At 37.5% G+C, this 24,125-nt stretch overlaps 1 protein-coding gene across 2 annotated transcripts in view; it reads right to left on the reverse strand.

Moving 5' to 3' along the window:
* Positions 1-762: 762 nt before the first annotated feature.
* LOC135141045 (lachesin-like) overlaps positions 763-24,125 on the reverse strand; it is a 233,342-nt gene continuing 209,979 nt past the window's right edge. For both annotated transcript variants that reach the window (XM_064071901.1, XM_064071893.1), the window contains exons 4-6: positions 3,028-3,155; positions 1,319-1,487; positions 763-1,133 (exon numbers count right to left, since the gene is read on the reverse strand). In XM_064071901.1, the coding sequence (XP_063927971.1) occupies positions 1,033-1,133; positions 1,319-1,487; positions 3,028-3,155 (398 nt within the window). In that variant the 3' untranslated portion in view covers positions 763-1,032. The remainder of the gene's footprint in view (positions 1,134-1,318; positions 1,488-3,027; positions 3,156-24,125) is intronic.

A 24,125-nucleotide genomic window follows, 5' to 3' on the forward strand; every position in this document is an offset into this window, starting at 1 on the left:
TTTAGGTACACCTGATTGTGTTTACGACACTGCAATTTTACGACCGTAATTTGACGAGAAAACTGTTTTCTAATTCGAATTTGAACGTTTCCGCGGCGTTTGCGTGACCATATGGTATCCAAAACGTTAGAAAACGTGCTGGAAATACTAAAGTGAATATTTACCATGACTCGCCAAGTTGTGACCGGTAGAACATCAAAATTGACACGATTGGTCTTCTGATGATTAATCAAAATTGTACAAAAAATTAACTGTTGACCCAAATTTGGACCCTTCATCAAAGCGTGTGTGCCCACCGGACTTTGAAACGATTTAGGCACACCTGCCTTTGTTCAGGAGAGATCTCGCGGCTACAAAGTTTTACCGCCCAAGTTTGACGAGAACATTCATCTCTAGCCCTAATTTGAATGTTCCTCGGCGGTTGCGTGACCGTAGGGCGTTTGAAATGTTGCTAGAAGTAACATTTTAAAGCGGTTGTTAGAACATGGAAATTGACACGATTTGTCTGTTTGGAATCAAAATTTGACAAAAAACTGTCAGGAAATTAATAAGAGTGTGACTATTTACACTCGGAAGGACTTGTAAATTGACACGAGTTTCCTGTTTTATGAAAGCTGAGAAGGTTTAGACACACGTGTTATTATTTTCACTAAGCTCTAGGGGAGTATTAGCCAGAACGTTCATTTTGCTGCTAATAAACAGGATTTGGTCCATAACGTAATGTTAGAAGGTTATAGCCGAGGAGGGTGAATAAACGTGTGATAAAATTGAATTGTTTATTAAAATTAGTAGTGTCGGTCAAAAGTATATAATACATAAACGTGTAGTTAACTTAGGAAAATAAACCAACAACTTTGACTTAGTACTACGAGTTGCCATAACTGTATATACAATAATAGTCTACATGGATGAAGACGTCGTGACGTAGGAGCGCCGTGGCCGTCGATGGAATATACACGGTGATAGAGAGCATATAACAGATACGTCGACATACACCAGCAACGACTAAACGGAGTCAAAATCTCTTGAAACTTAACAATAGACCAACAGAACGTAGGAGATGAAAGCCAGCGCGCCCAAGGAGGGCCCCATCCTCTGATTGCCGCCGTGCTGCATGGCTTCGGGGTGCTCTCCTGCAACACATTTTAATCAGAATAAGAACTCGATCGCATTCGGCTGATGATCATCTTCGTGCCATTACATTCCGGGAATCGGCGGTCGCCAGGCCGTAACGATACACCTCGACAACAATTCCGGGAAGTAATGGCGGGGCGAAATCCGGCAAACTCCGGGAACGACCCCATTTCGGAAAACGTACCGTTGAGGACGTGCACCGTCACATTGGCGGTTCGGGCGTTGGAGGGGTTGCACTGGTAATTGCCGGAATCGGAGGGTCTCGCTTTCTGGATCAGCAGCACGCTGCGACTCGTCTCGCCCCTTTCGGTGGCCACGCTGACGCCACCCCGGGTCGACGAATAGCTTATTATCTGGAACGGAAACGTCGACGGGTCAGGCATGATATGTGCACGCTATATGGGCTACATAAATCATATTCTTGGGTTCTGGCGGGCTTGGTTTATTCGATTTTTGCGAGCGGGCTTTTTCTCGAGGGGGAACCGCCACGGCTAAGGTGTACACCAGATTTCCCTTTTTATGTGATTTCCCTCTTGATTTCCCTAATTTACATTGATATCCCCCGATTTCCCATTGATGTCCTTCGATTTCCTGTTCATATTCATTCATTACCTCCCCTGCGATCTTTCCCAGTTGTTGTTTTAAATTTTAAATATTACCGGTGCTCCGAGAAGCTATAATATAACACCAAGCAAAACGTTGCTGCAAAAATTTGAGGTTATTTATTTCTAGAAGGGATAAACAGGGAAATCTTAGTCGATGTTGCGTTATCGTTAGATCGAAATTAGTGTCTTACCAAAATTGGGGGTTATCTGCTAATAAAACCGCAACAGACAGTCAGACGGAAACGGCAGCCACATATGGAACTTAGTTACGATAACCGACCAACTAGAAAATAATCACACAGCGGGGTGTATTCGCTGCGACAGTTGCAAGACTACTTGTTTTCCAAGCGATAATAGGATTTGGTTCGTAAAAGTTAAGCTCCTAACAGTGCAGAATTACCAACGATTAAAAGCTTAAAGTATATAATTTTTTTGAACGGAAAGGATAAAGTGCATCCAAAGTTTGAAACGTAATAAGCTAATTAAGCTCCTACTTTTCCTCGCCACACTGCATACTGTCATCCTGCGCTAGCGTTATGAAAATTTTTCATTTCACAATTTAAAACTTTCCAGAGTATATAGCCCACGAGATGAACTTGTCACAGATGCATATGAAGGCAATTCTCTGTGTCGACAGCGCGGCTATGAAGTGGAAATCCGTCTCGTAATTAGCGCGTCGAAGTCCATTTTCCGAGCGATAAAGCTGTTTTCCAGACAATGCCGCATTGGATTTTGTGTTCATATGAAATTACGGACTTTGTGTGGCTATTTTTTGTTGGTAGAGATCGGGCTTAAAAATGGCGTAAAGACCGTGATGAAATTGTCAAGACTGTTGCACGGTATTATTTAATTAAAGGTTGCTGCGTTAAGGTACAAAAAAGCGGCTAGACTGTTGGTTTTTAGTTCATCAACGTTATAAAACACAACAATCACTAAAATTAATTAAGCTTTAAAATAATTAAAATTAAAATATTACTTCCAAAGCTTGCTTGACAAATCCGCAGCAGTGTAAGCGGCACTTAACATTAAATCATAAGTAGTGAATAATAAGTGAAATTTTGGTAAGACACTGATAGTCGTTTATTAGTTACAAAGATCGACGTTCATCCCCTTCCGGTAATCTTATCTCAAAATCAGCGTTTCGTTAGTGTTACATTGTACGTATTTTTGTACCCATGATCGGTTGGAAAGCCCCCAATGACACAGTCGATCGGTCGAAATTTATCGCCCGCTTCCCTGCCTCATTAAGCGCGCCTGTGGCATTTTTGCGATATATGGGTGTACTCACAGCATCGTTGTGGTTCCAGAAGATGTACGCCGGAGGCTCCGGGCTGTGCCGGACCACGCAGGTAAGGTTGATGGTGCTGCCCCGATCAATGAACAGCTCAGGACCGCCCACGATCTCCGTGTCGGGTTCTGGAAACAACAGAGATGTGTACACTCAATTTACTACTGCATATACAAGAAGCTAATGAAGATAAAGAAAAATGGTAGTCTGAATAGTAAATTTTATTTTTGCTTTGAAAGGATGTTTGCTTTTCATTTCAGGAGAAAAGCATCTGATATTCAGTTACGGAGTCCTGAATGCTAGGTAAATGTAAATGAGGTTATAGAATTTGTTTTTCGTAACGAACGCTAGAGTTATGTTTGCCTGTAATTGCTTTTCAGGAGAAGAGAATTTTAATTTTCAATTCAGCACGGCGAATATCTTATTTTGTGTAAGCATGATATGTGTTTTTTTGTGATTTATGGTCGAAGGGTGCGTGTGAGAGGTGTTCGCTTCGCAGGCTTGCTTTGGTCAGAGACGTTATAGCAAAAACATGAAGCTTGAGAATTGGAAAAGATAGATGAAGACTTTGAGGTAAACAGTTGGTGGGGAAAACAAAATTATGGTGCTTAAATAAAAATAATAAAAAACCCCTCCGTGGATATCCCCTTGTCGTGGGGGAGGGGCTTGCGTGCTTGAGCTTGAGAGCTATCCTGGCGATGGTGAAAAGGTCACCTAAGCTAGACAGATCTCAAGTGATAAGCCAGACTAAGAGTATCCGAAAAGCACAAAATCAGTTGACAGTGAAGAAAGTGGAGAAACCGAAAATTTATAGTTTTTGCAATGGAGCGGAATCTGCGAGCACATTCGGGTTTTCTGTTCACAACGTAAGGTATGTTTTCCATTTTTTCCAAATCAATTAACGAATAGATGCTGTTTCATTCGCATAAAAACAAGAGTATTTTTGTGTATCCAGACCGTTGTTCAAGAAAACGACGTCGATTTCACTTTTCAAGTATAATTATTTTAACAAGAAGGTGAAGTTATTCGGCATGATATAGGAAATAATCAAATCGGAAGAAGCATTTTCTTTGACTAACATAATTAAAATTTCAAGTACATCCCTGGCTGAAAATTTATCGTGTCGTAGCAAGGATGACGGCAGTCCACGTTGAATAAGTCATCTCACGACTACGCATATTTCTATTACAAGTTGATTCTGAAATATTTACCCTCTCGTATCCTCATACATCTCCACGTCAAGAATCCACCCTTCTTTATCACCGTTGTTATAGACAAACCGGCGTCGCCGGTCCTTATCAATACAATTTTCCCTCACATGTATCACCCGACAAACACAACCATAGCACCCCCACGTTATTAGAAAATGTCAACACGTATTTGTCACCGCAAAACCGATATCCAATCAGATCTGGAAATATAGCAGACTCATCGTATCTTCATCAAATAAAGGTCTGCGGACACAATCCCAAGCAAATAAAATAAATATCATTATGTAGAACCTCGGATAACAGGGGTTGTGTATAAGATAGGATGGATCCGAACTATGAAACTTTTATATTCTCCCGTTTATTGCCAACAAAGAATCGGTAAACATTAAATTAGGAAAGTTGAGATAGGGGGCGTCTTAATGAAATGGCGGAGTGATTACAATCAGGCTGGTAAATAAGGTGGGGTGCTAAAGCCACGGTATTATGGCACGTTGCAGGTGTTGATGTAAATCATTTTATAGAAAATAACAAAATAATAATAAAGCGAGCCGTGTTTTACGGTTGTTTTATGCCCTGTCGGATTTGACGCTTATTTATACATATTCAGATTATATGGAGCTGTAAGTTATTAAATAATGGAAGCTGGCGTGTTGCATTTAGTAAATGTTTTAAACTTTAACTCGCCCGTAGGGGAGTTATTATACTCCGATGGAGATTTCACGAAGTTTCATGTTTTGAGGTTGCCTCAGTAAATTTGCACTCAAATACACACATTGCACGCTTACACCATTATGCAACTAGCAATACTCGTAAAACTCCATCCGTGTCTCGCATTTTTGGCACCCAGTGGTGAAATACTCGGTATTTTCTTGGAATTATTAAAATAGCGCCGCTTTAATTCCCTCCCGTGCTTTTAGAGTTATTGAGCTGCAAAGCTCCGCATTTTTCCTCGGAAAAAAACGACGAGGACATCAGTTACAAGATAGTTCCCGCGGAATATCTACCAATTATTAAATAAAAAAAGCTATCGTTGCTTCACGTCGCGTCGCGTCGGTTTTATTAAATGGCGTAGAAGTTGCTACTACAGTTGCTGTGTTCGCTCGATTTGTAATTGTATTTTATGGGCGCACAGAAAATGGTTAAAACGCTTGTAACGTTCAACTGCAGACAGGATATTGAAGTTGAATTAAAATTAAGTAAATTGCGTCGGGGAAATACAGGTTGGGAGCAAAGTTCATACAGTGTGTTTTGAAAGAAATATTACGTTTAAAAAGATTGACGGTTTTGCATAGACTTTGTTTTTATAACATACGTTATAAATTAACATTAGTGTTAAACTAACAGCTTCACATGTGAAGAGAATCTCTCAGTTATATGTAAATTAAATCGGATTTTTGTAAAACTGAAAATAAAACTGTCCAACGAGTTTTTTGTTACGGAGATGTTTTTTCGTTTTTTAAATGAAAGCAGTGTTGAATTTAAATGTGAAAATTGACGATGTTGTTATGAATCAATAACGCGAATTCACTGTTTCCCATTATTCCATTACCGATTTTGAAAAAAAAACATACGTGAAAGGAAAAAAATGTTTGAAATATTGAAGCGAATGCGGAGAGTTATGCATGCTGACCTATTTTCAAAATATAGAAGTTGTAATTAACAAATGTTAAAATTTCATTTTCATATGTGATTGAAAAATCAGGTTTTAGTTTCGAGTTTTGCATGATTTCAAATTATAATAGTGGAAAGGCACTTTGTTAACTAAATATTGACAAATAATACAATCATTTTTACCTCTTAAGCGTAAGTTAAGGAAGTATTGTAGTCGACTCGATTGTACGACTTTTATAACAATATTTTACAATTTAAATTTGAAATTGTAAAAACTAAATGCTGTTAAATCTTGTAAATATCTTAAAGTTATATCATGGTAAATCGTTACTCAAAATTTGTCGGTGATCTTATAATGTGCTTTAAATTTATGTTTTGGGAAAAAACAAAGTGTGGTTAATTAATTAATTAGTCTTTTCTCCGCGTTGAGGAGACAAAGTCAAATATTATTTCCTTTTAACCGCTGATGCTTGTAATCTGACCGTGCTAATAGTGGATTTTTTTCCAAGTATAAACATAAACAGTCGAAGTTAAGCATGCTCTGAGAAATTGAGAATGCGATGTGTGCGGATCGTGGGGTGTTAATTACGACACTCATCTTTATTTTATAAACGTTATCGCAAAATCAAATTTTATAATATTTTAAAGAAGTGAAATTTATCGAATTACACTTCAAGGGCGAAGAAATTCCTGTCGAAATAGTTTTCGGAAGATTTTTTTTAAGAATGTGAAACCTTCTCGGGGGCACTAAATGTCTTCTTTTAAGGTGAAATTTTCTCGGGGGTTGTATCTGTCTTTTTTTACAGAAGGTGAAATCTTCTCGAGGGCCCCAACTGTCTTTTATAAGAATATGAAACCATCTCGGGGGCACTAACTGTCTTTTTTTAAAGGTGAAACCTCCGGGGTCCCAATTGTCTTTTTTTAAGAACGTGAAACATTCTTGGGGACCCCAAGTGTCTTTTTTAAGAATATAAAACCTACTTTGGGACCCCAATTGACTTATTTTAAAGAATGTGAAACCTTGTCGGGGGCCCCGACAGCCTTTTTTAAGGAATGTGAAACCTTGTCGGGGGTCCCAAGTGATTTTTTAAAGCTGAAACATTGTTAAGGGTACCAACTGTCTTTTTTCTGAGGTAAAATCTTCTTATGGGCCCCAAATGTCTTTAAGAACATAAAACCTTCTCGGGGACCCGAAATGTCTTTTTAAGAAGGTAAAACCTCGGGGACCCCAACTGTTTTTTTTATGAATGTGAAATCTTCTCGGAGGTCCCAACTGACTTTTCTTAAAGAACGTGAAACCGTCTCAGGGGCTCCCATTGTATTTTTTAAAAATGTGAAACCTTCTCGGGGTCCCCAACCGTCTTTATTTTAAAGAATGTGAAACGTTCTCAGGGACTCCAATTGTATTTTTTTAAGAATCTGAAACCTTCTCGGGGGCCCCAACTGTCTTTATTTTATAGAATGTGAAACTTTCTCAGGAGTCCCAACTGTTTGTTTTAGGAATATTAAACCTTCTAGGGGGCACTAACTGTCTTTTTTTATGATGAAATCTTCTCGAGGGCCTCAACTGACTTTTTTAAGACATACAACCTTCTTGGGGACCCTAACTGTTTTTTAAGCAGGTAAAACTTCCTCAGGTGCTCTAACTGTTTTTTTACAGAAGGTGAAATCTTCTCGGGGGCCCATTGTCTTTTTTAAAACATAAAACCTTCTTGGGGACCCCAACTGTTTTTTTTAAGCAGGTGAAACTTGCTCAGGAGCCCCAACTGTCTTTTTTTTGAGGGCCCTAACTGTCTTTTTTAAGAAAATAAAACCTTCTTTGGGACACGAAATGTTTTTTTTAAGAAGGTAAAACCTCGGGGACTTCAATTGTTTTTTTTTAAGAATGTGAAATCTTCTCGGGGATCCCAAGTGATTTTTTAAAGCTGAAACATTGTTAAGGGTACCAACTGTCTTTTTTCTGAGGTAAAATCTTCTTATGGGCCCTAAATGTCTTTAAGAACATAAAACCTTCTCGGGGACCCGAAATGTTTTTTTAAGAAGGTAAAACCTCGGGGACCCCAACTGTTTTTTTTATGAATGTGAAATCTTCTCGGAGGTGCCAATTGACTTTTCTTAAAGAACGTGAACCCGTCTCAGGGGCTCCAATTGTATTTTTTTAAGAATGTGAAACCTTCTCGAGGGTCGCAACTGTGTTTTAAAAGAATGTGAAACCTTCTTAGGGACCCGAAATATTTTTTTAAGAAGGTAAAACCTCAGGGATCTCAACAATTTTTTTTTTAAGAATGTGAAATGTTCTCGGAGGTCCCAATTAACTTTTCTTAAAGAACATGAAATCGTCTCAGGAGCTCCAATTGTATTTTTTTAAGAATGTGAAACCTTCTCGGGGGCCTAAACTGTCTTTCTAAGAATGTGAAACCTTCTCGGGGGTCCCAACTGTCTTTTTTTACAGAAGGTGAAATCTTCTCGAAGGACCCAAGTGTCTTTTTTAAGAACATAAAACCTTCCTGGGGACCCCAACTGTTTTTTAAGAATATGAAACCTTCTCGAGGGCCCCAACTGTCTTTATTTTAAACAACGTGAAACCTTCTCAGGGGCCCCAACTGTCTTTTTTTACAGAAGGTGAAATCTTCTCGAAGACCCCAACTGTCTTTTTTAAGAACATGAAACATTCTTGAGGGCCCCAAGTGTCTTTTTTCAGAATATAAAACCTTCTCGGGGATCTCAATTGACTTTTTTTAAAGAATGTGAAACCTTATCGGGGGCCCCAACAGTCTTTTTTTAAGAATGTGAAACCTTCTCGGGGATCCCAAGTGATTTTTTAAAGCTGAAACCTTGTTGAGGGCACCAACTGTCTTTTTCTGAGGTAAAATCTTCTTATGGGCCCTAAATGTCTTTAAGAACATAAAACCTTCTCGGGGACCCGAAATGTTTTTTTAAGAAGGTAAAACCTCGGTGACCCCAACTGTTTTTTTTAAGAATGTGAATTCTTCTCGGAGGTCCCAATTGACTTTTCTTAAAGAACGTGAAACCGTCTCAGGGGCTCCAATTGTATTTTTTTTTAAGAATGTGAAACCTTCTCGGGGGCCGCAACTGTTTTTTAAAAGAATGTGAAACCTTGTCAGGGACCCGAAATGTTTTTTTAAGAAGGTAAAACCTCGGGTACCCCAACTGTTTTTTTTAAGAATGTGAAATCTATTCGGAGGTCGCAATTGACTTTTCTTAAAGAACGTGAAACCGTCTCAGGGGCTCCAATTGTATTTTTTTAAGAATGTGAAACCTTCTCGGGGGCCGCAACTGTCTTGTAAAAGAATGTGAAACCTTGTCAGGGACCCGAAATGTTTTTTTAAGAAGGTAAAACCTCAGGGCTTTCAACAATTTTTTTTTAAGAATGTGAAATGTTCTCGGAGGTCCCAATTGACTTTCCTTAAAGAACGTGAAACCGTCTCACGGGCTCCAATTGTATTTTTTAAGAATGAGAAACCTCCTCGGGGGCCCAAACTGTCTTTCTAAGAATGTGAAATCTTCTCGAGGGCCTCAAGTGTCTTTATTTTAAACAATGTGAAACCTTCTCAGGGGCCCCAACTGTCGTTTTTTACAGAAGGAGAAATCTTCTCGAAGATCCTAACTGTGTTTTTTTAAGAACATGAAACATTCTTGAGGGCCCCAAGTGTCTTTTTTCAGAATATAAAACCTTCTTGGGGATCCCAATTGACTTTTTTTAAAGAATGTGAAACCTTATCGGGGCCCCCAACAGTCTTTTTTTAAGAATGTGAAACCTTCTCGGGGGTTCCAAGGGATTTTTTAAAGCTGAAACCTTGTTGAGGGCACCAACTGTCTTTTTTTTGAGGTAAAATCTTCTTATGGGCCCTAAATGTCTTTAAGAACATAAAACCTTCTCGGGGACCCGAAATGTTTTTTTAAGAAGGTAAAACCTCGGGGACCCCAACTGTTTTTTTTTAAGAATGTGAAATCTTCTCGGAGGTCCCAATTGACTATTGTTAAAGAACGTGAACCCGTCTCAGGGGCTCCAAGTGTATTTTTTTAAGAATGTGAAACCTTCTCGGGGGCCGCAACTGTGTTTTAAAAGAATGTGAAACCTTCTCAGGGACCCGAAATGTTTTTTTAAGAAGGTAAAACCTCAGGGATCTCAACTACTTTTTTTTTAAGAATGTGAAATCTCGGAGGTCCCAATTGACTTTTCTTAAAGAACGTGAAACCGTCTCAGGGGCTCCAATTGTATTTTTTCAAGAATGGGGACCTAACTGTTTTTTTAAGCAGGTGAAACTTTCTCAGGAGCCCCAACTGTCTTTTTTTTAAGGGCCCTTACTGTCTCTTTTAAGAACAGAAAACCTTCTTGGGGACCCCAACAATTTTTTAAGCAGGTGCCCGTACTGTCTTTTATAAGAATGTGAAACCTTCTCGGGGACACTAACTGTCTTTTTTTAAGATGAAACCTTCTCGGGGATGCCAACTGTCTTTTTTTACTGAAGGTGAAATCTTCTCGAGGGCCCCAACTGTCTTTTTAATGAACATAAATCCTTTTTGGGGACCCCAAATGTGTTTTTTTAAGAAGGTGAAACTTTCTCGGGAGCCCCAATTGTCTTTTTTAAGAACGTGAAACCTTCTCAGGGACCCTAACTGTTCTTTTTAAGAACATTAAACCTTCTTGGGGACCCCAACTGTTTTTTTAAGCAGGTGAAACTTTCTTAGGATTCCTAACTCTCTTTTTTAAGAATGTGGAACCTTCTCGGGGGCCCCAACTGTTTTTTTTTCTCTTACACTGTGACTAGTACTTTCTATAGTTTTTACTCCATATAGGTTTAATTTTCGATCAATTTTTTCGGTTGTAACTAGTTATGCATGCGCATGTGAACACATTTCGTCGTTTAATTTTACAACGTAACTTCACCTTTAAGTTATTATCTCCCGACAGATACATTTTCCTCCAAGAAGACAGTTATGAAATGTAGTTAAACTTCGAAACTATTGAAATTTTTATCAATTAACTTGACGTTGCAGTGAATGTTAGTAGTTCTTCGTCCGAAACTTTAAAATTACGTTTCCTAAAGACGAACTATCGTTCAAATAAAAATCGTTTTATTAATTTTATGACGAACGAAGCGTTTGCTGAACTCCAAGTAAGTTTCATAAAGATTTCCCGGAAACTTTAAGCCTTAAACCGTAACAATTTTGGAAATAAATATAAAACTAAACGATGACAGTATCTCATCGTAAGCGGTCCTAAAACACTCAAACAAAACGGGAAAGTAGCTGTCCCAATAAAATATAAGGAGTATCGCCGTATCTACAAAGAAAAACCTACAACACCTCCTTCGATTGGTCCATTCCTCCTAACCTGGCTCTCCCGCCGGTAAATTTCACGAATTTTATTTCTTTCATCCAACTAAAAATCCTTTTTGTATAATGATATCACAAACCTAGCTCAAGACAGATATTCCCGACACTTTGATGCATATTCCCGGGTATTCTTTATATAGGGCGAGCCGACGTGAGGGTTCCGACGATGGCGCATGCATAAAAAACACCTCTTTCGCTCAACTTAAACGAATCCATTTACTTTCGAAATATTGAGACCTTGCCCCACTAATCTTCTTTATGGGACTCCAATATACAAAGGAATTAACGTCTCCCGAAAAAGTATTTTCACGAATTTGCCCACCGCAGTCATTTAAACATAATATAATCTGCTGGCATTGGATAAAAGTCGCAAACTTGCTCGGAAATTTTACAAAGTCTTATCCGATTATAATCATGAAAGCGAGATTCCAGTGATATCGAAAGTTTCCATCGCGGCATGATAAAGTTGGGAGAAAAGGAATTTGATTTCGGAAAGGCCTAAAGCGCGTTTTTTCGACAAGTCGGGCTTAGAGCTTTAGCTTGTATTCACCTTAAATTCACCTTTATGTATCAGCACACGAGCTTATTTAGACACGGGGCAATTGATGCCACCCTTGTGCATAATCCGACAGGATTTATTAATTTAATAGTAACTTAGGAGCAGACGAGGATAAACGCTGTGCGAACTCATTCATAACGGGAATAATTGATAACGAAATATGTGGGATGTTCAAGGGCGAAACGTGTGGGTGGAACCAGCTCCAATCTCAGTAGAACTTTTGAAGATAGATCTTTTCATTAGTTAAATGGTCGTAGAAAAAAGTTGTTAATTGAGCTTTTTTTTGGAAAAAATCGTTGAAGACGTCACGCCAAATTTAAATTAATTTTTTAAGGATTTTTTCATATTTCTTGGTGTCTTCAGGAAAGAGATTTGTTTAGGATATTGGTTGTTTATACAAAGTTAAATATCTGGGGTTAGTATCTCGACGGTCAAAAGATACGTTTTTGTGGATAAAAAGTGAGATCCCCTAATTATACATGATAAAATAAACCTTGCCCAAATCGTAATATTTACCGTAAAAAATTTCCCCAGAAAACTACATCTGCATTGCTCGCACTCTTTCCCGCCTTCTCTTTTTCTCTCTCCCCACTCGACTAACCCCGCATTAAACCTCCCGATTATTCTCAGAGCCCGATATGTTTAATGGAATTCCGCAAGGGTGGCCTTTTTTCGTCACCGCATTCGAATCCGAGCCATTTTTCTCGCCTTCCTCTGCGGAATTCTGCCAATATCCCCGTTTAGCAGTGTGCTAAACGCCTTATGTATTGTACTCAAAGCAAGTAAAAACAATGCAGTTTGCAAGATTGATGATCCGAGATTCGCGCCGCACTGCCGCCCCTTGGCGGCGTGCGACCTTGGATTTGCAATCACTCAAAAGGCAACTCAAACGCAAAAACCGTGCAGAATCAATAGACCCATTCTCGGGGGCTCTGCGGACTTATCTTTATCAAGGTTTATGATGCTACCATAACACACTCGCTCAATTTTAGAATAAGTCAGATATGTTTGGAGTGTGTTACCACTTTAGATACACGATAGTGCCCCCCATGGGCCTGTTAAACGTTATGGCCGCTGCATGATCGTGTGCGGATAACAGGGGCGTATGAAGAGGATTTAAAATCGACGCTCGCGTGATTACTGATTTTAATTGTAAAGCATATCGTGCACTTAATGGTCGTTGCAGAGTCTACATTACGTTTGGAGCGTTTCGGCTCGAATAACGACACATAAATGGAACACGTCACATGAAGCAATTAGCTACGCAAGAGATGGGCGTCGAAAGAGATTTTTCAAAGCTGGTTTTCTGAATTGGACGTCAAAATTTTGGTTGGTTCAGAGGCGGCTGCGACCAATATGTGGGGGAGATCTGGCGAGGATTAAATAAAGTAATACGTAACATTTTGATATGCAAATTTCATCAGGGGTATACAGTGCCAATACAATATACAGTGTTAAAATTCTTTGTCAGTTTTTGGTTCAAAAGTTTTTTTTACTTCCTGAGCGTCGGCTAGTTGTACAAAAAATAGGTCTCCCGTTTCCGTCTTGTCTGTCCGTCTGTTTGTCTGTCTGCCGTCTATCCGGGCGTAAATCGCTAATTAAAGTTTCAGTGATGACGTCATTTTACTATTCTTGCCTAATAAATGTTCTTTAACTCCCCAACTGTCTTTTTTATTTTTAAAGCGAAGCCTAAGAATGTGAAACCTTTTCGAGAGTTTCAACTATTTTTTTTCGGGGAGGTGGAACCTTTTTAGGGCCCCAAGTGCCTTTTTTTTTTAATATACAATCTTCTCGGGGTCCCCATCTTTTTTTTAATGATCACCTCGGGGGCTCTAAATGTTATTTTTAAGACGGAAGAATGTGAAACTTTCCCAGGGGTCCCAATTATTTCTCTAAGAATGTGAAATTTTCTCGGGAGTTTACACTGTTTTTTTTTAAGAAGGTGAAACTTTCGCGGGAGCTCTAACTATTTATCTAACCTTCTCGGGGACCCCAAGTGTCTTATTTTAAAAATATAAAATTTTCTCGAGGTACCCAACTGTTTTTTTTTTAAAGATGAAGCTTTCTCGGAGGCCCCAACTGTCTTTTTTTTTTTAAAGAATGTGAAACCTTCTCGGGGGCCCCAACTGTGCGTTTTAAAAATATGAAACCGTCTCGAGTGTCCTTTTTAAAGAAGATGAAACTTTCTCGGGAGTTTCAACTTTTTTTTTTCAAAAGAAGGTGAAACCTTCTCGGGGGGGGGGGGGGACCACAACTGTTTTTATTTTAAGATTGTGAAATCGTTTCCGAGGACTCTCTTTTTTTTAAGCAGGAAGAATGTGAAGCTTTTTCGGGGGTCTCAATTATCTTTTTAAGAATATGAAACCTTTTCGGGAGTTTCAATTGTTTTTTCTTAGGGAGGTGAAATCTTCTTGGGGCTCCAAGTGCTTTTTTTTTAAATATAAAATCTTCTCAGATTCCCCATCTGTTTTTTTTAATGATCTTCTTGGGGGCTCTAATTGTTTTTTTTAAGAAAGAAGAATGTGAAACTTTCCCGGGGGTCCCAATTATTTCTCTAAGAATGTGAAATTTTCTTGGGAGTTTCCACTGTTTTTTTTTTAAAGAAGGTGAAACTTTCTCGGGAGCTCTAACTATCTATCTAATCTTCTCGGGGACCCCAAGTGTCTTATTTTAAAAATATAAAATTTTCTCTAGGTACCCAACTGTTTTTTTTAAGATGAAGCTTTCTCGGAGGCCCCAACTGTCTTTTTTTTAAAGAATGTGAAACCTTCTCGGGGGCCCCAACTGTGCTTTTTAAAAATATGAAACCGTCTCGAGGGTCCCAATTGTCCTTTTTAAAGAAGATGAAACTTTCTCGGGAGTTTCAACTTTTTTTTTTAAGAAGGTGAAACCTTCTCGAAGATCCCAAATTTCTTTTTTTAAGAATATAAAATCTTCTCGGGGCCCCAGCCGTTTTTTTTTTAAGAATGTGAAACCTTCTCGGGGACCCCAACTGTTTTTATTTTAAGATTGTGAAATCGTTTCCGAGGTCTCTGTCTTTTTATTTAAGAAGGAAGAATGTGAAGATTTTTCGGGAGTCCCAATTATCTTTTTAAGAATGTGAAACGTTTTCGGGAGTTTCGACTGTTTTTTTTAGAGAGGTGAAACCTTCTTGGGGCCCCAAGTGCCTTTTTTTTAATATAAAATCTTTTCGGGGTCCCCATCTGTTTTTTTATGATCGTCTTGAGGGCTCTAACTTTTTTTTGTTAAGAAGGAAGAATGTGAAACTTTTCCGGGGGTCCCAATTATTTCTCTAAGAATGTGAAATTTTCTCGGGAGTTTCCACTAGTTTTTTTTTTTTAAGAAGGTGAAACTTTCTCGGTAGCTCTAACTATCTAACCTTCTCGGGGACCCCAAGTGTCTTGTTTTAAAAATATAAAATCTTCTCGAGTTACCCAACTATTTTTTTTAAAGATGAAGTTTTCTCGGAGACCCCAACTGTCTTTTTTTTAAAGAATGTGAAACCTTTTCGGGAGCCCTAACTGTGCTTTTTAAAAATATGAAACCGTCTCGAGGGCCCCAATTGTCTTTTTTAAAGAAAATGAAACTTTCTCGGGAGTTTCAACCTTTTTTTTTTTAAAAAAAGTGAAACCTTCTCGAGGACCCCAAGTGTATTTTTTTAAGAATATAAAATCTTCTCGGGGGCCCCAGCTGTTTTTTCTTTTGATGAAGGTGAAACCTTCTCGGGGGTTCTAACTGTTTTTTTTAGAAGGAAAAATGTGAAACTTTCCCCGGGGTCCCAATTATTTCTCTAAGAATGTGAAATTCCACTAGTTTTTTTTTTTTTTAAGAATGTGAAACTTTCTCGGGAACTCTAACTATCTATCTAACGTTCTCTGGGACCCCAAGTACCTTGTTTTAAAAATATAAAATCTCCTCGAGGTACCCATCTGTGTTTTTTTTTTTTGCTGAAGATGAAACCTTCTCGGGGGCTCTAATTGTTTTTTTTTATAGGAAGAGCGAAACTTTCACGGGAGTCCCAATTATTTCTTTAAGAATGTGAAATTTTATCAGGAGTTTCCACTGTTTTTTTTAAAGAAGGTGAAACTTTTACGGAGGCTCTAACTGTTTTTTTAAGCAGGAAGACTGTCAAACTTTCCCGGAGGTTCCAATTATTTTTTAAAAATGTGAAATTGTCTCGGGAGTTTCTACTGTTTTTTTTTTTAAAGACGGTGAAACCTTCCCTGGGGCCACAGCTGTTTTTTACTTCCCGAGCGTAAGCAAAGGAAGTATTGTAATCGAGTCCGTCGGCCGACTCTCTACTTTTACGTTTTCTCGATCTTTCATGACCCCTAGAAGACGAAGAAATAGGTCTCCCATTTCCGTCTGTCTGTCCGTCTGTCCGTCTGTCCGTCCGTCTGTCCGTCTGTCCGTCTGTCCGTCCGTCTGTCCGTCTGTCCGTCCGTCTGTCCGTCTGTCCGTCTGTTGTCCCGGATTTTTATTAGACAGATAATCTCCGAAAGTACTCGACCGATTGTTGTGAAATTTTGTACTTATATTAAGAATATCATGTAGATGGTAAAACGCTAACCAAAATTTGTCTAATCATCCCCACCACTAAAGCGATGACGTCACTTCAAAATTGTACATAGTAAATGGGTTTTCAATTGTATAAAATAACATAGTCCTACACATGTAGTTTACAACTCTGAATCGACTTTTCATCCGAAACGTCCAGATTTTTGGAAAAAAAATCAAAATCATAAAACAACATTTTGAAATTTAATTTTTAATCTGCTAACCAGAATGCTTTGAAATGTTGCAGATGTTTTAAGGCTATAAAGAGCATCATAAATCTTTAGTCAAAAAATATTTGCTTATCCCCTCCAAAAACTTGATGACGTCAGCTCAAAAGTTTGTGGAATAAATCATATCTAAAATGTACAAAATATGATGAGTCTGTACTTGTGATCTATCACTCCATTCATATTTTTTGGATTTGCATATACAGGGTGACTCAAAAAAATTAATGAATGCGTAAATATATTTTATTGATTTAATCAGGAACTACAAAACCGAATGCTCTGACATCTTGCAGATGTTTTAAGGTTATAAAGAGCATAATAAATGTTTAGTCAAAATATATTTACTTATCCCCTCCAAAAACTTGATGACGTCAGCTCGAAAGTTTGCCGAATAAATCATATCTAAAATGTACAAAATATGATGAGCCTGTACTTGTCATTTATCACTCCATTCATATTTTTTGGATTTGCATATACAGAGTGACTCAAAAAAATTAATGAATGCGTAAATATATTTTATTGATTTAATCAGGAACTACAAAACGGAATGCTCTGACATCTTGCAGATGTTTTAAGGTTATAAAGAGCATAATAAATGTTTAGTCAAAATATATTTGCTTATCCCCTCCAAAAACTTGATGACGTCAGCTCGAAAATTTGCCGAATAAATCATATCTAAAATGCACAAAATATGATCAGTCTGTACTTGTGATCTATCACTCCATTCATATTTTTTGGATTTGCATATACAGGGTGATTCAAGAAAATAAATGAAAGCGTAAATTTATTTTACTGATTTACTCAGGAACTACAAAACCGAATGCTTCGAAATCTTGAAGATATTTTAAAATTATCATAAGCATGGTAAATTTTTGATCAAAACGTATTTGGTCGTCGCCCCTAAAAAATTTATGACGTCACCACAAAATTTTGCTGAATAAATCCTATCTAAAATGTACAAAATATGGTGAGTCTCTTCTTGTAATTTGTCATTCCATTCAAATTTTTTCGATTTGCATAAACAGGGTGACTCAAAAAAATTAATGAATGCGTAAATTTATTTTATTGATTTAATCAGGAACTACAAAACCGAATGCTTTGAAATCTTGCAGATGTTTTAAGGTTGTAAAGAGCATAATAAATTTTTAGTCAAAATATATTTGGTTATCTTCTACAAAAAACTGATGACGTCAGCTCAAAAGTTTGCCGAATAAATCGTATCTAAAATGTACAAAATATGATGAGTCTGTACTTGTGATTTATCATTCCATTCATATTTTTGGATTTGCATATGCAGGGTGACTCAAAAAAATTAATGAAGGCGTGAATTTATTTTATCGATTTAATCAGGAATTACAAAACCCAATGCTTTGAAATCTTGGGAATATTCTAAAGTTATTATAAGCATGGTAAACTTTTGTTCAAAATGTATTTGTTCATCCCTCCTAAAAAAATTGATGACGTCACCCTTAAATTTTGCTGAATAAATCCTATCTAAAATGCAAAAAATATGATGAGTTTGTACTTGTGATTTATCATTCCATTCATATTTTTTAGATTTTCTTAAGAGGTGGTTCAAAAAAATTAATGAAGTCAATTTATTTTATTGATTAAATTAAAGGCAACACTTATTATTAGTATTACACCCCAACCAACCCAATTTGGTAGACAAAAAATTTGTTAAAGGAAAAACTCGGTTGAAACATAAGGGTAGCATGCTTATTTACATCGACTTTAACATTACAGACCTGCATTTGTTTTATGCGTTCACTTGGTTCCGCGAATGTGAAATAGACATGTTTATAATCAACCAATTGTGAATTTCACCGTCAAGAATTAAAATAAAACCCAATGTTTTATATAATAAGCGGAAGTCGAAGCAATAAAACCGATGGTCGTTTTGTTTACAGTTTCTTCTTTTGACTCTCAAGTATGCTGTTACGCCTGTCATCTTAAATTAAGAATGTTTATACATACACGATTTTCAGCTGCCTGGGATACGTATACGTGAGTAAATTGTTTCGTTATTTTATTGATAATTACATATCAATATTCAAAACGACCCAATTCATTTTCCCGAAAATTTGAGAATATAATAATTTTATTCTTAGTATTACACTACATCTATCCCAAACTGATATACGTGTCCTTGCAAAAATGTTGATGACGTCATCGCAATTTTTTTTTAAATTCCCACTACAAAAATGTAATGAGAAAAAACACAATAGGCATGCAGTCGTCAAGTTTCCGACAGCGAGGGAAGTACTGTCTAAACTCTTTAGACCAATTTTTTAAGATTGTGAAACCATTTCTGGAGTTTCAAATGTTTTTTTTTAAAGAGGGTGAAATCTTCTCGGGGGCTTTAACTGTTTTTTGTAAGAAAAAAGAATGTCAAACTTTTCCGGGGTCCCAATTATTTTTTAAGAATGTAAAACCTTCTCGGGGACCCCAACTATATTTTTTTAAGGATATGAAACCTTTTCGTGGGCTCCAACTGTCTTTTTTTTAAGGACTGAAGTATTTTTTTCTGTTACATTGTGATTAGTTGTTTCTATATTGTTTTCACTCCATTACCACGAAAAAGTAAAATTTCACACAATTTTTCGAAATTCTGTCGAAATAATTTTCAACCAATTTTTTATTTGTATGTCACGCGTGTAAAATATAGACCACATGCTTCATTGACTTGCTGGCTGTTTGTTTTCAAATTAATTATCAGAATTGATTACTCAGTTTTTACATCCACCTTCATACTCATCTACCTGAGACTTATTAGTCCGATAATCTCAAGTTAATTGGATGATATTTTCATCTAGGAAATTGGATAAAACTAGATTAAAAGGATATCAGTGTAATTAAGAGGATTCCGTGTGGCGATGTTATTATTTTAAGTATTTGCTGACACAGATTCATCCTGTGAGCATCCCACAGCAGAATTTTAATTACTTTTATAGAGTGTATCTTGAATACAGCTCCAAAGCTGGAAATTTCCAATCTGTGTAAGTGTGCTTTTATATAATGATGTCGCGTATACGGGTAGAGTTTTTTCAGTTTCAGTGAAACCGTTGACATCACAGTAGCTTATTAGTTTTATTTAAAACATGTTTTCATTTCTCCACAAAAACGATTTCATTTTTTTGTATTTGTAGAAGTAGGTGTGCTTAAATAAATGAAACTATAATAACCCTGTTATGAGCGTTTATCACTGAATCAGTCCACAGCGATAAAAATAATGCTTCTAGTAAATATTTTTTTGTTTCCGAGAATATATAGATTCCCGCTAATGGCTGTTTGCTTATTGTTTTCATGGAATGGTCGATTCGAGCTCCACTTGTCTATTGATTTTACGTTACTGAAAAATTAACATTTATGTGAAGAAACGAGACAGAAATAAAACTAGCTTCCTTTTTACACGTCAATTTACAAAGATTACAAAATAAACATAATTCAGGGACTAAATACCATGCTTAATTTCACTTCCAAAGCGCAAATCAATGAAAACGAAAAGTTAACAAGGACTTTGTCAGACGAATTTACGTTGTAAAAACACGAGATCAAGGGGGATAAAATAAAAATCTCTTGTTTTAGTTTTATGGCAAGTGAAGGGTGGACCTAAATTCTTTCGGCCAAAAATGTGAAGCCGTAAAATTTAACACCGTGTCAGAGGCATGGTTTGCTAGGGAGCATAAAACGAGATAAGATATTAAATTCAAAATAAAGGGTAGTGTAAGGAGGCGCCGAGACAACAGTTGCCACTAATGCCTAATACCGATAATCATAAATTATTTTGGTTCAAGCGATTAGCGCTTAACTAGTTTGTGGAAAACATATTTTCAATTTTTAATCTTTCTGACGTTGTTCTTATACAGTTCAGAATAAGTATCCAGTTATCCAGTTTTGGAAGTGGTTCATTTAATTTTTGTTTCAGTATTTATGCTCAAAAAGGTCGGTTAACCTTACGTGTTGTAATATTTCAAGTCGCAAAGTAGCTAAAGTGCTGCTTACATGACTGTAGATTGGCTAAGCAAAACGCTGTAGTGTATTTTATGGTTTATATTTTTTGTTCCCTTTTTCTTTTAAACCTTGAAGCAACGTCCAAACGTGTACAAGCTCCGAATTTTATAGAGCTCGGATTTGGGTAATTTTTTGGAGCGTGTATAGATCGACTGGTTTTTTCCAGCCGAGGATTTTCCGTTTGTCAGTGTGGCGACTCGTAAATAATTTAATCCACAAAACACTTCGAAACCCGGCCTTTCGGCCGTAAAACCTTATTGAGTGACGTCTTCGCTACAGCTCACCTTCGTCACTTAGAAATTCAACATATGACAAGGATTTATAAATGTGCTAGCACCGGCGGGCCCCAGCAGTGCTGGAAACTAGTCTTTAAGTAACTTAATGGTCTCACTTAAGGAATTCAGAGGGGGAAAACGGGCGTAAGGTTAAACTTCGGATCCCTTGCGGCCTCATTAACCCGAAACGTCGGGAAAATATTTAACAACGGCGAAAGTTGAAGGTCGCCTGAATCGGAATGCCTCATTCCTCTTTTAAAGAAGTAAACGAAATATTAATTAGAGCGTGCAGCAACTGGCAGCATCTCGGCCGGAATTTCCGACGATGTTCTTAATCGGCGACTTCCAACTTTCAAAAATTCAATTTCTGATTTCGACGGCATCGTAACGACGTCAGCTCAGACAATGCGAGACAAATTACGACTCGAGAGGATTGTGAAATTAGCGCCTTTCAGGTCCGGTCGAAACAGGGCTGCGTTTAGGGGGTACCTGAGTCCGCATAGCAAAGGGTGCACACATTTTTCTGAACATTATATCGGATGATTTTTTATTTCTGCTCTAGTTACCCATAACGCTTTCAATTTCACTGGGTAACTAGAGTAAAAATGGTACCAATGAGAATAGCAAAAACTACGTGTGCAGAGGGCGGGTCTTTTTGTAGGCACGGTGCTGGATCTGAATTAACATTTAAAAAAGTCGTTAGATTAAGCGGGCGAAATTAACATAACATGAATCTGCATTTATGAGCGCGAGGTAATTTATGGCGTTATTTACCACAATGCGCTGTAATAGGATAACTCTAATCCCCTATGCACACTGAATCATCCCGTACAAATGGTGCAAGCTGAATGGAAAAAGAAGTGCTCGCTGCTGTACTGCGGCTTTCGGCTTAGGATTGTCTAAAAGAACAATAAATAATAAATTGCGGCAATTACCCACGTTTCAAAGCCGACGGAATTAATGGAATCTTTACTCTTGCACATTTATCTGGAGATGATAAGGAGTAGATAAATTGAGCTTACTTTAAGCGAATGCAACATGTTCATCAGTTCTCGTGTAGATTTAATTACTACGTGATGGCAGTACTAAGCATATTGTTTCAAGAGACAGAGAAATTAGAGAGATCTATAAATTCACGGTTAACGAAACGATTTGTATAAGTCAGAATGAACCTGTTGCTGCTCACACATGGACAAGTCTATCCGCAGAATGTAATTCTAGTTAGCGTTAATAGGTTCAACTTAATCGCTACTTTCTGCAGAGGGTATGATATATTTGTCGTACAATTCCAGTTCGAAATTGAGCACTTTATGAACCCTTTGTGTTTGTAATGCATCTAAAACATGACGACAAATTATTAGTTTTTCGGATCTAAGACGATTTAGACAAATACTATTGTGTATTAGAGAGCTCAGAAGTCGCTCAGTTCCAGAAATTGGAAGAGACAGATAATTTCTGACCAACATTTTTTTATTCCAACCAGCTGCGCCAAAATGGTGGAGTTGGTTGAGTAACAATGTTTTAATAGTTGAATTAAAAATAATTCAAGGGTAAACATTTTATTTAATTATTTAATTCCATGCATAAATTTGCATAAAATAACGATTCTCTGAATGTTATTACAAATTGTTTTCGCTATCCATCCTTGTATGAAAATTCGAGGAAAGTCATTCATTATTAATATGAATAAATGCTGAAACGCTACAAAAAGTAGCCCGAAGCAGTGCCTTCTTACATCAGAACAACCATCTACGACCCACCTGCAGGCGCTACGCTGTTGTTTTCGTACAAAGTGCTCCAGAAAATCTCAAAACAAAAGTCGTCTAAACAATTTCCACAGAAATGTTTTCAGTTTAACTCAACATAACACGTGGCAATGAAACATCAAAGTCTTTATATTTAATTGTTAAGTGAAGATAATGGAAAGCTGGGAGCTCAAAAAAATTCCTCCTCGAGACTGGTGCAGAAGTTGAAAGCAACTTACAAACAAAGATCTTCCCTTGATGTTACTTTGACTATGTATTTATTTGATTATAATTAAATTAGAGAGAGTTCTGGCGAATAAGTTTCCAGAGTTGTCGGAATCTCATTCAGTTCCACTAAGTTTACTCTAAATAAAACGCATTCAACAAAAGGAATATTACTGCCGGTTCACTTAGGAATCTGAATTCCTTCTACATATGCAGTGATTTTACAGTAAATCAGTATAGAGCAGCCGCTAAGTTCTGTGCCCAGGCGGGTGGAATCTCCGGGGATTTCGTGCCACATCAAGTTTACAAAAAAGAGAGAAATTTAATAATTACTTATGCATCAAGGGTGTGAAAATGTGATGAAGGCCATAAACGTTAGTTGCGGCCGTAATGCATACAAAATTTTATGTACGGCGGTATTACATTGTAAAAACCGACAAACTGATATTTTGCTTGTCACAAACCCGCTGTTGATATTAATAGCTTGAAATTTCAATCTTTGTCGAAGTGGATCAAAGGGCTCTATTCATACCGATTGCTATAGATTCCTTTTGAACCTCCTCCACGACCCCCCTATTTTTAATTTTACAGCCCTCTAAACGCTCAACTCTAGCAATTAATGCCCCGAATCCGAAATTAAAGACATGCCTGAGCTTTTGTGACGAGAACAACTCCATAAAACGGCAACATTTGAAATGTAAAAGCGTTCGAATGACGCATATTAAGCGGCTCATCCTGCTGTTCCGGAAGGGGTCATCGATACGAGTCTTTTTGTTCGCGTTAATTAAGTTGCAGGATAGAGAATTTTTATCCCGGGATTTATCGTTGTGCATTTTAAATCACCTGCTTTACATCGCCATCGCACTAATTGTTCGGCTGCAGGAACGGCCTGCGAAATCTGGCGCTCTGCCATTTCTGCAGGATCTTCCAGACAATGTTCCGCTGGTCGATAGCTTCCGATTACTGAATCACACGCGTACAAAATTAGGGAATGCGATGTGAATTATAGACCGGCGGAACATTTGTTTGGAGGGAACGAAAACAAGATGGGTTGTTTAATTCTTTGTAGGATAATCAGATCGGAGAGGATTGGTTTTGTAAAAAAGTACGCTATTGAGACTTAAATTAACTGCAGGGAATTTCCGAGCAGAGGACGCTGTGAGAGATTAATTATTTAATTCTAGGGCAAGTTGATCTAGCGCAAATGAAATACTAAGTTTCTCGTAGAGAGAATGTCACTAAATACTTCAACATAGTTATCCTTTTATTGGTCTATATTAATACTTTGGGCCGAGTGATCAAATTTTGTATGA

This window comes from Zophobas morio, unplaced genomic scaffold, assembly GCF_036711695.1.
Source record: "Zophobas morio isolate AGI-343-1 ecotype UQ-CSIRO unplaced genomic scaffold, CSIRO_AGI_Zmor_V1 ptg000004l, whole genome shotgun sequence".
Lineage (NCBI taxonomy): Eukaryota > Metazoa > Arthropoda > Insecta > Coleoptera > Tenebrionidae > Zophobas > Zophobas morio.